The following is a 13,294-nucleotide window of genomic DNA, read 5'->3' as shown; positions in this document are numbered from 1 at the left end:
ATAAGAAAAAGAATCCTTTAAATGATTAAATTATTAGTATGAGGTAAAGTTTTCGGAAAAAAATCATTATGATTCATTGAGCGTAAATTATGTAATTTTCATTGTGAGAAAAGCTAAACATTTCACTCATATACAACTGTGCAAGATTGTTTAAAGATTTGTACACCATAATTGCTGTGTGCTCACCCTAAAATTGAATTTAAGCCTTTATGTTTATTAAAAATATCAAATGTTGGTGAATGTTTCGGTCTATTAAGTATTATTTTGGCAGCCCTTTTTTGGATTGAATTTACTTTATTGATGTATGAGTTTGTGCGCTTTCCCCATACCGTACAACAATAATCAAGCAATGGCAGGATGTACCTGTTGTAATACATGTATGTTTTTTTTACTTTGCCAGTAAGGTAAAAGAACATGCATTTGAAAAGGGCAATGTTTGCATATAGTGTTTTTTTTGCAAACTAGTCTATTTGATAATGCCAGTTTAATATACATGTATTGTTTAATTTCATAGTAATGTTTTCCATTGTGTTGCACATCTCATGGTATTTTAGTTTTGGGATTTTGCATCTTCTAAAATACAATTTAAATATAAGTTTAACCACTTTAGACTAACCAGAATGGTCTCTTTACTTGTTTTTAGTGGATATTTTATCAAGGCTTTTATATTTATTATAGCTGCCCATTCTGGTCATTTAGTAATAATAATACTAATCACACAAATTACAATATATAATAACGAAAGGTCACTCTTATGTAAAAACGAAAGGTCACTCTTATGTACAAAAAGGTCTTGTTTATTATAGTGTAACCCCTACTGAAAGGGCCAGCCATTTTGACTTATGAGACACCTTTTGGTTGCATACCATGTACCTCCCAATTCCTACCACTATGCCAGGCGCCAGGCGGATAGAAATCGGTAACCATTCATTTTAACTACCTCGCGGCTCACGAAGCGGCCATTTCGGGACGAGTCCCACGAGAAACATTCATCCTTCAATTAACGCTCCCCGTGGGGCTCGAACCTTCGACCTCCCGATCCGAAGGCGGACGCCTTAACCACTAGGCCAACGGTACCGGTTCTACATGTAACTGTGAACAGTTGTAATTTTAGATATGTGATAAAAGGAATATTATACTCATGTAGATTCATTACTAAATTTATTGAACTCGTTGAATCAAACAATATCATGCTCGCCAGATGGCCGCATAATATGATTTTATTGATAACGGTGTTGGTCTAAATTACCATTGAAACAAAGAACAGAAAATTTCAATACTTAATCTTTCAAGGAGAGGTGGTCTTAATTCCGTGGTGGTCTTAACAAGGGTTTTTACTAACTATGTATATATGTATATAGAAAAGTTTTTAGCGTATTTTAGAAGCAGTTTTTCTCGTAAAATAACGATTTATGAATGTCGTAGGGTACAATGTCTTCTGGTATTGCATCCTTTACCATTTGTTTTGTAAACGAGCTTCTTTGACACAGAAGGAGATCTTTAAACCATTCAAAGGACAGACAATCTTCATCTTCAGAGCACTGTCTATAGCATTCATCAAAATTGGTATTATTGTCCATTCCACGGTCATTACGGTCTCGAATGTATACACCATCTGTGACGGAAAAAGTGCTGTTCATGGCGCTGCAAACTGAAAATCAAAACACGATGATGTTTTTTTCTTTGAGTTTAATATTGCATATAAGAAACACTTATAAAGTTAGCTTTTCATTTTCAATTCAGTGGCTTTTGAATGTTTCTTTACAAAATGTTTATAAATTTCGAAGGTTTTGCCTGTTACGAAACAACTCTTTGTAACGATATTAACTTAATCTTGACTCAAAGTTTAAGTTAACTTATGTTTATAAATATTACTTAATGATAAGAATGTGCCAATCACATAATTATGTTGAATTCATATTACTTGTAAACAAGAGGACCACATAGGAGTGGCAATATACGCTTTTGTTTTTATTTGCTTTAAGTAAATAGAGTATAAAGAAATAATAAAAAAAAATTAATAAATAAAAATTAAATAAACAAAGAGGATACACATTTATAACATTTGTCCAAAACATGTTTTTTTTCAATTATCAATATTAAGATCGTTATTGATACATGCCAAAGAGCTATACTCTTGTCACATATTTATTTTATATCTGCGACAGAGTACAGACCCAAGACATGTCACTAGTGATGGCCTTTAAAAGCTAACATAAAGAACAACATGACGGACGCAATGCCAGCTAGCCATCTTCAGATACTGAAGGCCGAACTGTCAACATTGATATGCATGGCCACACCATTAACATTTTTATCACTTTTATTAATCATGGATGTCCGTTTATGAATGCCAGCATACTTGACTTAGACTTAAATAACAAAAATTAATTTGAGGAGTTTTCCATTGAATGCATCAAATTAAAAACAAAATGTATTGTGCAATACCTTTGATACAATTCTTGGCATCTGCATCGTATCTATAGAAACGGCTACAGTAACATCGATTTTCTTTGCACAGTGCACCGGTCTCTTTACAATCTGAGTTTACTAAACATGCATTTCCAATTGTTTGTTCTACAAAGTGAAATATATATAATTTAAGTTTTAATACTTAAAATGAAATAAAAAAAAAGTTAAACCAAGTTTTTATTAGTTGCTTTTTGTTTCGTTTCTGCTGTTTTACCCCGAAGTATAATTCTACTCTGCTATTTGATATTAAATGGGAAAAACGTGTGACATCGATAAACTCGATATACTAACCCCACCCACCCCGCCATCCTCGAACACTAGTTATCTTGGTTTGTAGATGACGAATATCCATTTTTTATGACGATTTCACATGCCACTCTGAATTAATGTTCTAATTGTCAACTGCTACTAGAATGCTAAAAAATATTGGCCTGGATAGTTCCAATTTTGAGCTGAATGAACTTCTGAAGTATTGCAAACTTTTAGTTGTTGAGTTTAAGCAAAATGATGTTTCAAATAAATTCAATAGGACTTAAACGCCGCCGAACAATCAACTTTTATATCACCAAAATTATCTGTTTTGATTACTTTAATATCACCAAAATTATCTGTTTTGATAACTTTAATATCATCAAAAATATATGTTTTTATAATTTTGATATCGCCATTATCAGTTTGAATAAGTTTATAATCTTCAATAACACCTGTTTTGGTAACTTTAATTCAACAATAATTTCTGTTTTGATAACTTTAATTTTACCAATAATTATAATAATTTTAAAAACTTTACTATCACCAATAATATCTGTTTTGATAACTTTAATATGACCAATAATATATGTACATGTTTTGATAACTTAAATACTAGTATCACCATTAATATCTGTTTTGATAACTTTAATATCAACATTTATATCTCTATTGATAACTTTAATAACTAATTTAGTAAGTACATGTATAATATCATTGCTCAGTAAAAACTATTTTATTGTTACATGTATCTAGTGCATTATCAATATTGGCCAGGCAAACCTTGGCAAGTAGCTTCTGATTCTGTCCAATCCCCATTCACATTGCACGTTATGTCCTTGTCACCACTTAGAAACATATTATCTGGACAAGCAAAGACAGTGCCAGCAATGACCGAGACATGTTCCTCAACTCTTTGATCTGAGTATCGTGGAATTTTGCACGCTTAAAATCAAAGAATAATAACTTAATTACATAGTGTATTTAAAAAGATTATTCGGGAATATTTTTGAAGTATGCAAGAAATATAATATATAAAATAAATACTAAAACGAAGATTATCGGGAAAAAATTCATTCCAAAAACATTTCAAACAAGCAAAGACAGTGCCAGCAATGACCGAGACATGTTCCTCAACTCTTTGATCTGAACATTGTGGAATTTTGCAGATTTAAATAAAATGTTTAAAACATTTTAATCGTCATTTAAACTGAAGAAGGAGAATTGTTTTTATGCCCGAAAGTTCTATTTTTATGTTACCGGTATATGATGTGTATAGTTTTGCTAAATGCCATAGCAGAGGTAATTGTAACAACACATTACAGTTTCGGATGTATGTAATGTTATTTCTTTACTGATATTTTCGCATTTATACGAGTCAGAGAGATAACGCTGAGTTTGTCGCATTTTTAGTTGGCACACCTGAAAGGAATTTACAACATGCATAACAGAATAGAATGAAAAATGCAATTACAGTGTTACAACCACAATTTTAAAGGACAACAATTACATAGTCTGCTGTGTGTTTAAATCAGACATTATTAAGAATTAGATCATAAAGTATTTCAACTGCCTTTTGAATTGATGAATAAAATTATCGTTTTCATCTTATAATCAATAAAATCTATTTGTTTCGGGTTGGGTACATACAAAACATAGTCTGAAATTGATGCATTTTATAATTTATTTACTAATACTATATTGTGATTGTCAAATGGTGTAATAATGGACAGTGTTCATTCATTCATTCGTTCGATCGTTCATTCGTTATTATTCGTATTTTTTCAGTAAGTTATTTTTGTTTCTATTGATTCAACTTTGTTTCACGTATGTGTTGTCAAACTACAAATATAATATCTTGATATATAATGTAGAGTCTCCTTACCTGCATAAGATGTAGTTGCTAATGTTTTAAACTTTTTAAACATCACTAAAACTGAAGTATGCAAATTGTACTTATGAACGAAAATGTTGTTTTTCATTTAATACGATATTGTTTCAAGACAAATTACTCCTCAGAAGTCAATATTTACTATTGTTTAGAAATGTCAAACAGGTGTTTAATTATGTTTCAATAAAGAATTTAGAGCATAATTCATGTTTAAATAATGAAGAGAGTAGACCTCAACATGCCGTACTGTGTCACCAAGCTAGCAAAATGTACACATAATAAAATTTTGAGTTTCATACAAAGTACTTTTTTTTATAACTATGTTATAAATATACCGTTGCTCAAAGAATAAAAGATTCATGTATATGAAAAAAAAAATTAGAAACTGTTACATAACACATAAAACAAGTTTTTGAGACACACAATTTATAGCATTTCTGAGGTATAATTGGCTTTTAATTTCATAGTAGAGGTAGTTTTAACAACACATTACAGTTTCGGATGTTAGCAATTTACTTACTGATATTTTTGCATTTATACGAGTCAGAGTCGAGAGGTAGACAACGCTGAGTTTTGTTGCATTGATGGTTGGCACATCCTCTAACCATGGCCTGAAACAATAGCCAAAATCCATATTATAACACGACCCACATTTTTCCCTATTGAACATAGAAGAACCGAAAGTGTGTGTTATTATGCTATAAAATCACTGTTTGACGTTCTATATTTAGATATGTGACGTAATCATTATACACGTGACGTAACCACTAAAAATGTGACGCGCTGACAAAAAGTACGGTAACAAATCAGGCGCAAATTAGCTAAATATCAGGTACGGCAGTATTTATTTGTTGATGTCGTGTTAGAATCGAAATAATATATCTAAATCGGTGATTTTATTGCTTGATAACATCACTGTTTGTCGTTCGGATGCGTATTATTATATCACTCGGGCTACGCCCTCGTGATATAATTCCCCGCATCCGAACTCCAAACAGTGATGTTATTGAGCAATAAAATCACAGTTTTGGATATACTATTTCTTAAATAGAACAGAACAGATTTTATTACACGTTAACTGTACAATTTGTAATGTTTACCAATGAATAACATATGTTTATTATAATACAATATTGAACGATATGCATACGTTATACGTTACAGAATGAAAAAAAAATGCATTATGTAATTGCATGTTAAAGAAAAAAGGTAAAACACATGTATTTGCATTATGTGATAATAAATTAAACTTATCTACATTAGATACTAAAATAGAAAATAGGAACTATTTCAGTTTTAAAAGGAATCATTGAAATGTGAATATGAAATTATTGTAAATGAACTACCATACTTTAAACAGTTACGTTGGCACATTTGAAAGAATTTCAATTTTTTTTTTAAAGATCCTGTATGTTTTGTGATTGATATTGTTACTGTATGTATCATACACTTGCAAAATATTATATATGTATATAATTATGCAAATAAAACAATTTTCAAACATCCAAGAATATATGTAAAATGTGTGCTGCAAATATTTGTGCACATTATATTTAATCAATAAGTCACATGCATTTATTTCTTTTTGGAAAATTTGACTTGGAATTTATAGAAAATAAATTTCTAATTACCTCCCTTTATTTACGCAAATGTTAAATTGGGTATTATCTTGATAAATAATGCTTATTTGAACTTACAAGATTGACAAATCTTAATTTGAGCATCATATTTATGAAATAAAACCATGAAAAAAATGTGTTACAGGATCTTTAAAAAGCCCCGAAAATACATTTGCTAAGCGAAAGTACTTCTGAATATTTTGACTATTTGAAAGGGTAACAAACTTATACATTCTTGATTTGTGTCTAAAAAATTTCTTATATATTTTTTACGAATTACATTGTATTGCGGACAAACAAAAGCAAAATGCTATTGATCTTCGATTATGTTTAATTACAGATTTAACAATATCGTTGATCTCTTCCTTTTTGATAATAATCAAATCTTCAAGTTTGGATACGAAGACTATATGTACTTTTGCAAAAGCTGTCCTAACGTTTTTTGAAGTAACCTTATTAAGTATAGTTAAAAAGTAAACGATTCTTCAATAGCTTTAAAAATGAATAGTGTAATTCTTCTCTCCATAACTCCTTTTAAGTCCTGCACAAATCAAGCAAACAGTCTCTGCTTAAATGTTGAAATGAAATTAACAGTATCGATATTAAGAAAATTGTACCATACCTCTAAAAATCCAATTTGGCTTACATACATATAACATAATAAAACTTATTTGGCATATTCATTTTGGCATCAGCTATGGAAGTGTTAACGATAGATTTAATGATCAAATTTCCGCTGTTACATATTTTAGAACAATAATTTATAAAACAGTACATATCTATTAATAAATAGGATACCTTCCTAATTCCCCATATATAGCTACATTGTAAGTAATGTTTTACAAAATTTCAAATGTGCTGTTTCTAGTTGCTTTGATTAAGTTAATCCCCATATTTCATAACCGTATGCAATATTGGATGGAACAAAAGCTACACATAATTTTGAGGCTAATTTTGGTTATGTATTGTATTTTTTTTTAATTTTAAACAAGAACATGCATTGCCTTTAATCCTTTTCCACACAATTTTTTTGTGTTTAAGATAAAATTCCCAGCGTACATTTAATGTAATACCTAAATAATTGAAATGATTGACAACTTCTTCACTTGCATAAAACAAATGAATCGGCCTCGTTTTCTGAACACTGTTTTTTTGGAACATTTACATCAAGGACCCATTTATTACAATATTCATAAAGTTTTTTTTAAAAGAGTTTTGTAAGTCTTGTGGAGTAAGTCCTTAGATGACCATGCCATCTGCAAAGAGCAATGATATTAAACAAATATCTTGAAAGTTTACTACACAATCTGTTCTATCTTGTAAAAACAGTTCCAAGTCTTCTTCAAATAAAGAAAACATAACTTGCGAAATTATCTTCCATTGTCTTAGACCTATTGAAATATCAAAATAATCAGAATAATTATTATAAATCTTAACACATGATTTTAATGACTGGTACGTATTTCGTAAAAAAAATGATACGTAACATTTTCCTATTCAACCCAATTTAGTAGTTTCCACCAAATGCATTTCTGTAAATTAAGTCAAAGCAATAAAACTGCAATATGATTTGTTTTTGTCATTATCGTTATTGTTCAGTATAAGGTATATGATTAACATAAAAAATATGGCTAATACAGTTTCTCTTATTACGAAGTTATACAGATATCTCTTGGAAAATCAAGATATTCTTTTCATATTTTCGCTGGTTCGTTTTGACAATAATTTTATAAAATTGTTTAAATCTACATAATTCGATCATGTCTACATCTACGTGTGTATCATTATAAATAACTAATGCATTTCTGTACAATCGCTTGGTTTGTTTACACTCAGAATCAAACTATTTTCTGCTATCTTCAATTGCATATTTTTTTATACGTCATGATGTGACATCAGAATAAAGTAAATATAATATTACAAAAGTAGCGTTACAACCATTTCGAGGGACAAAAATAATATAATATATTTTTTTTTTTTTTTTTTTTTTTTTAAATTTAATTTTTTTTTTAAAAAATCAGGATATCTTAAGATCAAAAGTATTTAAAAAAACCCCAAAGAACATTAATGACGATCCGTCGGCTTTGACCTTCGTTTAAGGTAGCCCTGAATAAAACTTAGCCTTTCTTTCTAAAGGATGATAAAGAACGCCGTTTTTTAATACAATACAAGTATTTGTTTAGGGTTGGGGACCAACGGATGAAATTCTTTAATTTCGACGGGTAATAGTCTCAAGTGTATGCCTTTATAAATAACGCACTATTACTATATTGTGGCTAATTATGGATAACCTCGTGAAAGTATTTTTTTTTAATTTTTATTAGATGATGATTCTGCAATTAACGTATTGATTTGAACCTTTTCAGACAGTTTTTCAAGTTTTTGAACAACACATACCTTTGGCCATTCGGAAATATCAGAGAAAATTATTCCTTTTGTTTTGTTGAAATCTGATGAAAGTGCTGTCTCGCTCCCGACTGAGTTGAATTCACAAGTTTTGTTGCTTGGTATAAAATTGATAGACACACAAGCTCCCAGTAACATGCATTCCTTAGCACATTCGTGATGTGATTTGACATTCATGTCAAACAGTTTATAACCAAGTAATTGCTTGTTTAGATGTTCGGGCTTTACCTGAAAAGGTTTGCATGATTGTAAACAAGTTATTCTCGCGAATAAAAGAGCGAAAGTCCATACACAAAGTGGTGTAATCAGTCTCATGATTTAAGCAATGGCGTGTCTCTTTTAGCAATCTCAAACGATAAAATTATCAAACATATATTAAAAGTATAAACAGGTAAACATATTCATGAGTTGTTTTTACGTTTCGTGGTACTGGATAAAGAGAAACTGCTGATATTTCCATAATTTTCGAATACAAACAGGCCTATTTATAAAAGTTATACAACACAACACTTTTAATCCGGTTTATTTCTATACAATTCTAAAATTCTTACGAAAGAAATTGTTTAATTTAACGTTTCATAAACACATTTTCATACGATATGCAAAAACTTTAAAAAAATGCCCGTGATAACGAAACCACTTCGTTTTCAAATCAGTAAACTTTTTTGTATATAGTCTCATTTATTTGGGTAGCAGCTTATAATTTGCCCTTTAAATAATTTAATTTAATAGACACTATTTAAACAACAATGCACTTGGGAAAAATCTATGTCATTGATGTTAGAAAATTTCCATATAACATTGCTTTATGACTGCAAAAGATGCATTTGGCGACCCTTGAAAAGACATTTCTTGATACTGGCGACACTGCCTATTATGCCCCAGAAATGCTTTTATTATATTTCTGAAAGAGCTTTTTATATTTGGTGTCCTGTTATTGTTTTTAAAGTTACTCATTCCTTTATAACCTGAATCATATTTTGCTTCTGTTGCTTTCTAGAAATTAGTACAGTTATAGAGATTAAGCATTTTGTATGGAAGTAAAAAATTACTTTGTTTCTATCTTGCTACTTTAATAACAAATAATTTCACGTTCAGCACTACTATTTTGTTCATCTTATAAGCCACTGACATGCTAAACACTATTTAAACATAATTATTACATAAACCACAGCGTAGGAGAATAAAAGCGACATTACACTATAAAGTGAAATATCACTTTGACGTGACGTCATTTGTGTTATTGTATAAACATAACGTTAAAGCGCTTATGTTAGCCTGGTCGTTGAAAAGTTACTTTAGTTTAACAGTCTATATGTGATACATAGAATGTTGTATTCGCATAGTTTCAATACTTTGTACTAAATTTATTGAACTCTTGAATAAATATTCATGACAATTGTATATTGTTATAGAAAATAACACGTTTGGTTTCCAATTTTATTGTGTCGGAGTCGGAATACGAATTTTCCGTTATAAAGGATTATAATAACGTTGAAAACATTTGGTTCCAACCAATTCCCTTTCTTTATTTGAATTTGTAAGTAAATTGATTCCGATGTATTGCGTACTGACTGCACTAAATTTATTGAACTTTTGAATAAAACTTCATGACGAGTGTATATTGTGCTAGCCAAAGGCTAACATAATATGATTTGGTTCCAACCAATTCCCTTTCTTTATTTGAATTTGTAAGTAAAATGGATTCCGATGTAGTGCGTACTGACTGCACTAAATTTATTGAACTCTTGAATAAAACTTCATGACGAGTGTATATTGTGCTAGACAAAGGCTAACATAATATGATTTTATTCAACTCGTTCAATAAATTTATTATTAAACGTTAACTCATTCATAATCCTTCATGAAACTCATGCTTGTCTTTTGAAAAAAGAAAACTTTTTAAATTCTTAGGGATTATATGCCCTTCAAGAACACCTTATCGTGCAACAGTGTCAATTTTGGTTGTTGTTGTTGTTATTGTTGTTGTGATGATATAAATAATTTAACATTAATTTTGTGAAAACTGACAAGGACTAGAACGTGATAATGGTAGGTTTGTATTGTCTAACATTGTCTGAAACTAGAAGACCACGTGATTGTTAATTAATAAATTAGATTAATAATATATCATTAAAATTGGCACAAGGTTTTAAGCTGCATGGCTCAGATGATCCAAAACATTTCATGAAAATCAAATTTGAGGAAAATATTTTACAATTTTAAAAACAGTAGAATAAATATCAAGATTTAAGTAATAATTTACATCCTATTTCAATTAACGACTTTTTGCGTGTTAATCACTTTTTTTCGTTTTTTTTCCTTTTGCAATGTAAAAAAATTTTTCTGTTCAATTGCAATATTTTTTCTTTTTTTAAAATTTAAAAATTCGGTAAAAATATGTTTTAAAATTTTAAAATTACATTACTTTTAAAAACTTCTAAAAAATACTTTTAATTTTTTTTTGCAATGTTTTTGATTTTTATTTTGGGAACAAAAGAAAGGAAAGATTTATAAAAAAATTTTCCCTTTTTAAAACCCCGGTTGAATTGCACCCCACCCTAAAACCCTTCAAATCGTAAACTGAGATAAAGGGGTTAAAATTGGGAGTTTTACATTCTGAAAAGGGGTGGTTTAAAAATTTTTGATTTTGTTTTTTAAAATTCAAACACCCATGGTATGCAAAAATGATTTGCTTGCTTCGGTGCCAGTTGGTCTAAATTGTGTTGGTACGCCGTGAACCAAACCAAACCAAAACCAAACAAAGTGTCCTTGATCGATATATCAACTGACCGAGATTGTACCTTATTCAATATTAACATTTAAGACTTTGAAATAATAAAGTAACTTCGCTCTTCACTATGATTATGTAACAACAAGAAGTGAAGAACTATATTTTGTATCATAATTTACAGATGATACAAATAAAATAAAGACAGATATGGAAATATCTTAAACAAATGTAGGTTCTTTAGTTAATAATTAAAGGGGATTCACTACGCTGAGATTCAAATTCATACAAACATAAAATTTCAAAATCTAACTGAATTGATGTGAAGTATTTAAAACGGAAAATATATGCAAATAATAATAAAGAAATGTACTGCGAATCAAATCGGAAATCAGCTTTTTTGTACAATTATTGGCCAGAAATAAGCAAAATGCGGTGACACGCTTTTCATTTTTTTGTGGTCCTTTTGCACTATTAATGTGATTATATCGTACAGTATAATGTATGCCCGGTACTCCGACCCTTTAAAAATACCTTTTATTCGGTCAGGTGTATTACACAGTGACACGTCTGAATAGACAGTGCTTGAATTCATATAACTGCATGTAAAGATACTAAATTAAGCAAATGTTTAACATACTAATATCAAAGGATATATCTTTATAATCAATAAAGTCCTATCTACACTAGATAAGTTTTTATTTGGGCTCCTTGCCGCTGGCGCTTGTTGTTGGGTCGGGTGGGGGCTGCGTTCATTGAATGCCGCCTTTCCTTGTCGATCTTGTTTATCATATTTTATAAAGTTTATCTATTTCTATTAAATTATTTCATTTGTCAGCATCCATTTAAGTTTATTTACGTGGTACACTTGCACTTAAAACGTATCAATTTTACTTTTTAGATTTTAGTATATATACATTGAACACACTTTACCAATAACGTTTTAGATAAAATGTTAAATGTAATAATTGTAATATTAAAATGTATTGTAATACACACGCTAAAAATAATGTACATTCTACTGTAAACAAATACCTTGCTGTTTAAAATCTTTTTCTTCTATTTTCTGTCTGAATGGAAACAGTCGTATCCAATAATCATAAATTTAAATCACCTACATTTCTATGAAAATTATTTCCACGCTTACAAACTGTGATGCAACCAGTTTAACAATATCTGCTGCACAGACTAAAAGTCTAATAATAATTTGTTAAAAGCAAGGCAGTTTCTAGGCAGCAAAGCTGTGATTGGGTGGTTTCACTTTAATTATTACGTCACAGAAATAAATTTGAAGAAAGACCAACAAAAGAGAGACATTCACTGAACGAATCTCCCAACAGCCACCTAGGATCATCGGTAATGCATCCAGCACGGCAACGAACAAAAGTGATGAGTGCATGTAAACAGCGGGAGGGGCATAAGGAGGAATATATCATTAATTCATAATCGCGGCAATAACAGTTCAGAAAACCAGTACAGTTAGATTCAATCATTTTATGTATGTATTTAACTTACGCGTTTATGTTCCTATATCATAGATATAGTTTCGAAGCAGAATTGATACCATCAGAGGTCAGAAATAATTTAAAATGACATGTATTTGTACCAAATAAGTTTTAATGCCTCGCATGAATAATATTCTAGTAAGTTGTTATTACCTGTTGGATTTGAATCGCATTTCCTAAGATGCAAAGCATTTAAATAAACAACACTCCGCGTCCGTAAAAAATCTCTTATTCTGCGAAACGTCACGGATGCTGTCGCAAACGCGGTTAATAAATAGGCAAAAGTAATAGACTCAATGCATTTTTTGTTGAGCTAAAGCGAAATGGTGGCAGACTCGAATCACTTACCATTGGAATAGCACACTTGCAGTAGAAGTGGTGTTAAGGGGAATGTTCAAGAGGATGAAAAGGGGGTTTTTTT

The 13,294-nt window shown here is 30.1% G+C and overlaps 1 protein-coding gene across 1 annotated transcript; it reads right to left on the bottom strand.

The window, feature by feature from the left end:
- Window positions 1–3,484: 3,484 nt before the first annotated feature.
- On the bottom strand, window positions 3,485–8,814 carry LOC132719766 (uncharacterized). Its single transcript, XM_060703617.1, has 4 exons — window positions 8,629–8,814; window positions 5,133–5,223; window positions 4,607–4,657; window positions 3,485–3,666 (listed from the first exon to the last, which is right to left on the bottom strand). The coding sequence occupies exons 1-4, from the start codon at window positions 8,812–8,814 to the stop codon at window positions 3,485–3,487; spliced, it is 510 nt and encodes a 169-aa protein (XP_060559600.1).
- Window positions 8,815–13,294: the final 4,480 nt, after the last annotated feature.

This window comes from Ruditapes philippinarum, unplaced genomic scaffold (genome assembly GCF_026571515.1).
Source record: "Ruditapes philippinarum isolate M1 unplaced genomic scaffold, ASM2657151v2 ctg18943_1_1_1_1, whole genome shotgun sequence".
NCBI lineage: Eukaryota > Metazoa > Mollusca > Bivalvia > Venerida > Veneridae > Ruditapes > Ruditapes philippinarum.
This window is presented reverse-complemented; position numbering and strand designations above follow the sequence as displayed.

Coding starts and splice junctions, on each gene's coding strand:
- LOC132719766 (XM_060703617.1), bottom strand. CDS start 8,814: ATGAATGTCAAATCACATCACGAATGTGCTAAGGAATGCATGTTACTG. Junction 5,224..8,628: donor ATATTTCCGAATGGCCAAAG/GTATGTGTTGTT, acceptor CTATTGTTTCAG/GCCATGGTTAGAGGATGTGC. Junction 3,667..4,606: donor AGCAACTACATCTTATGCAG/GTAAGGAGACTC, acceptor TTTGATTTTAAG/CGTGCAAAATTCCACGATAC.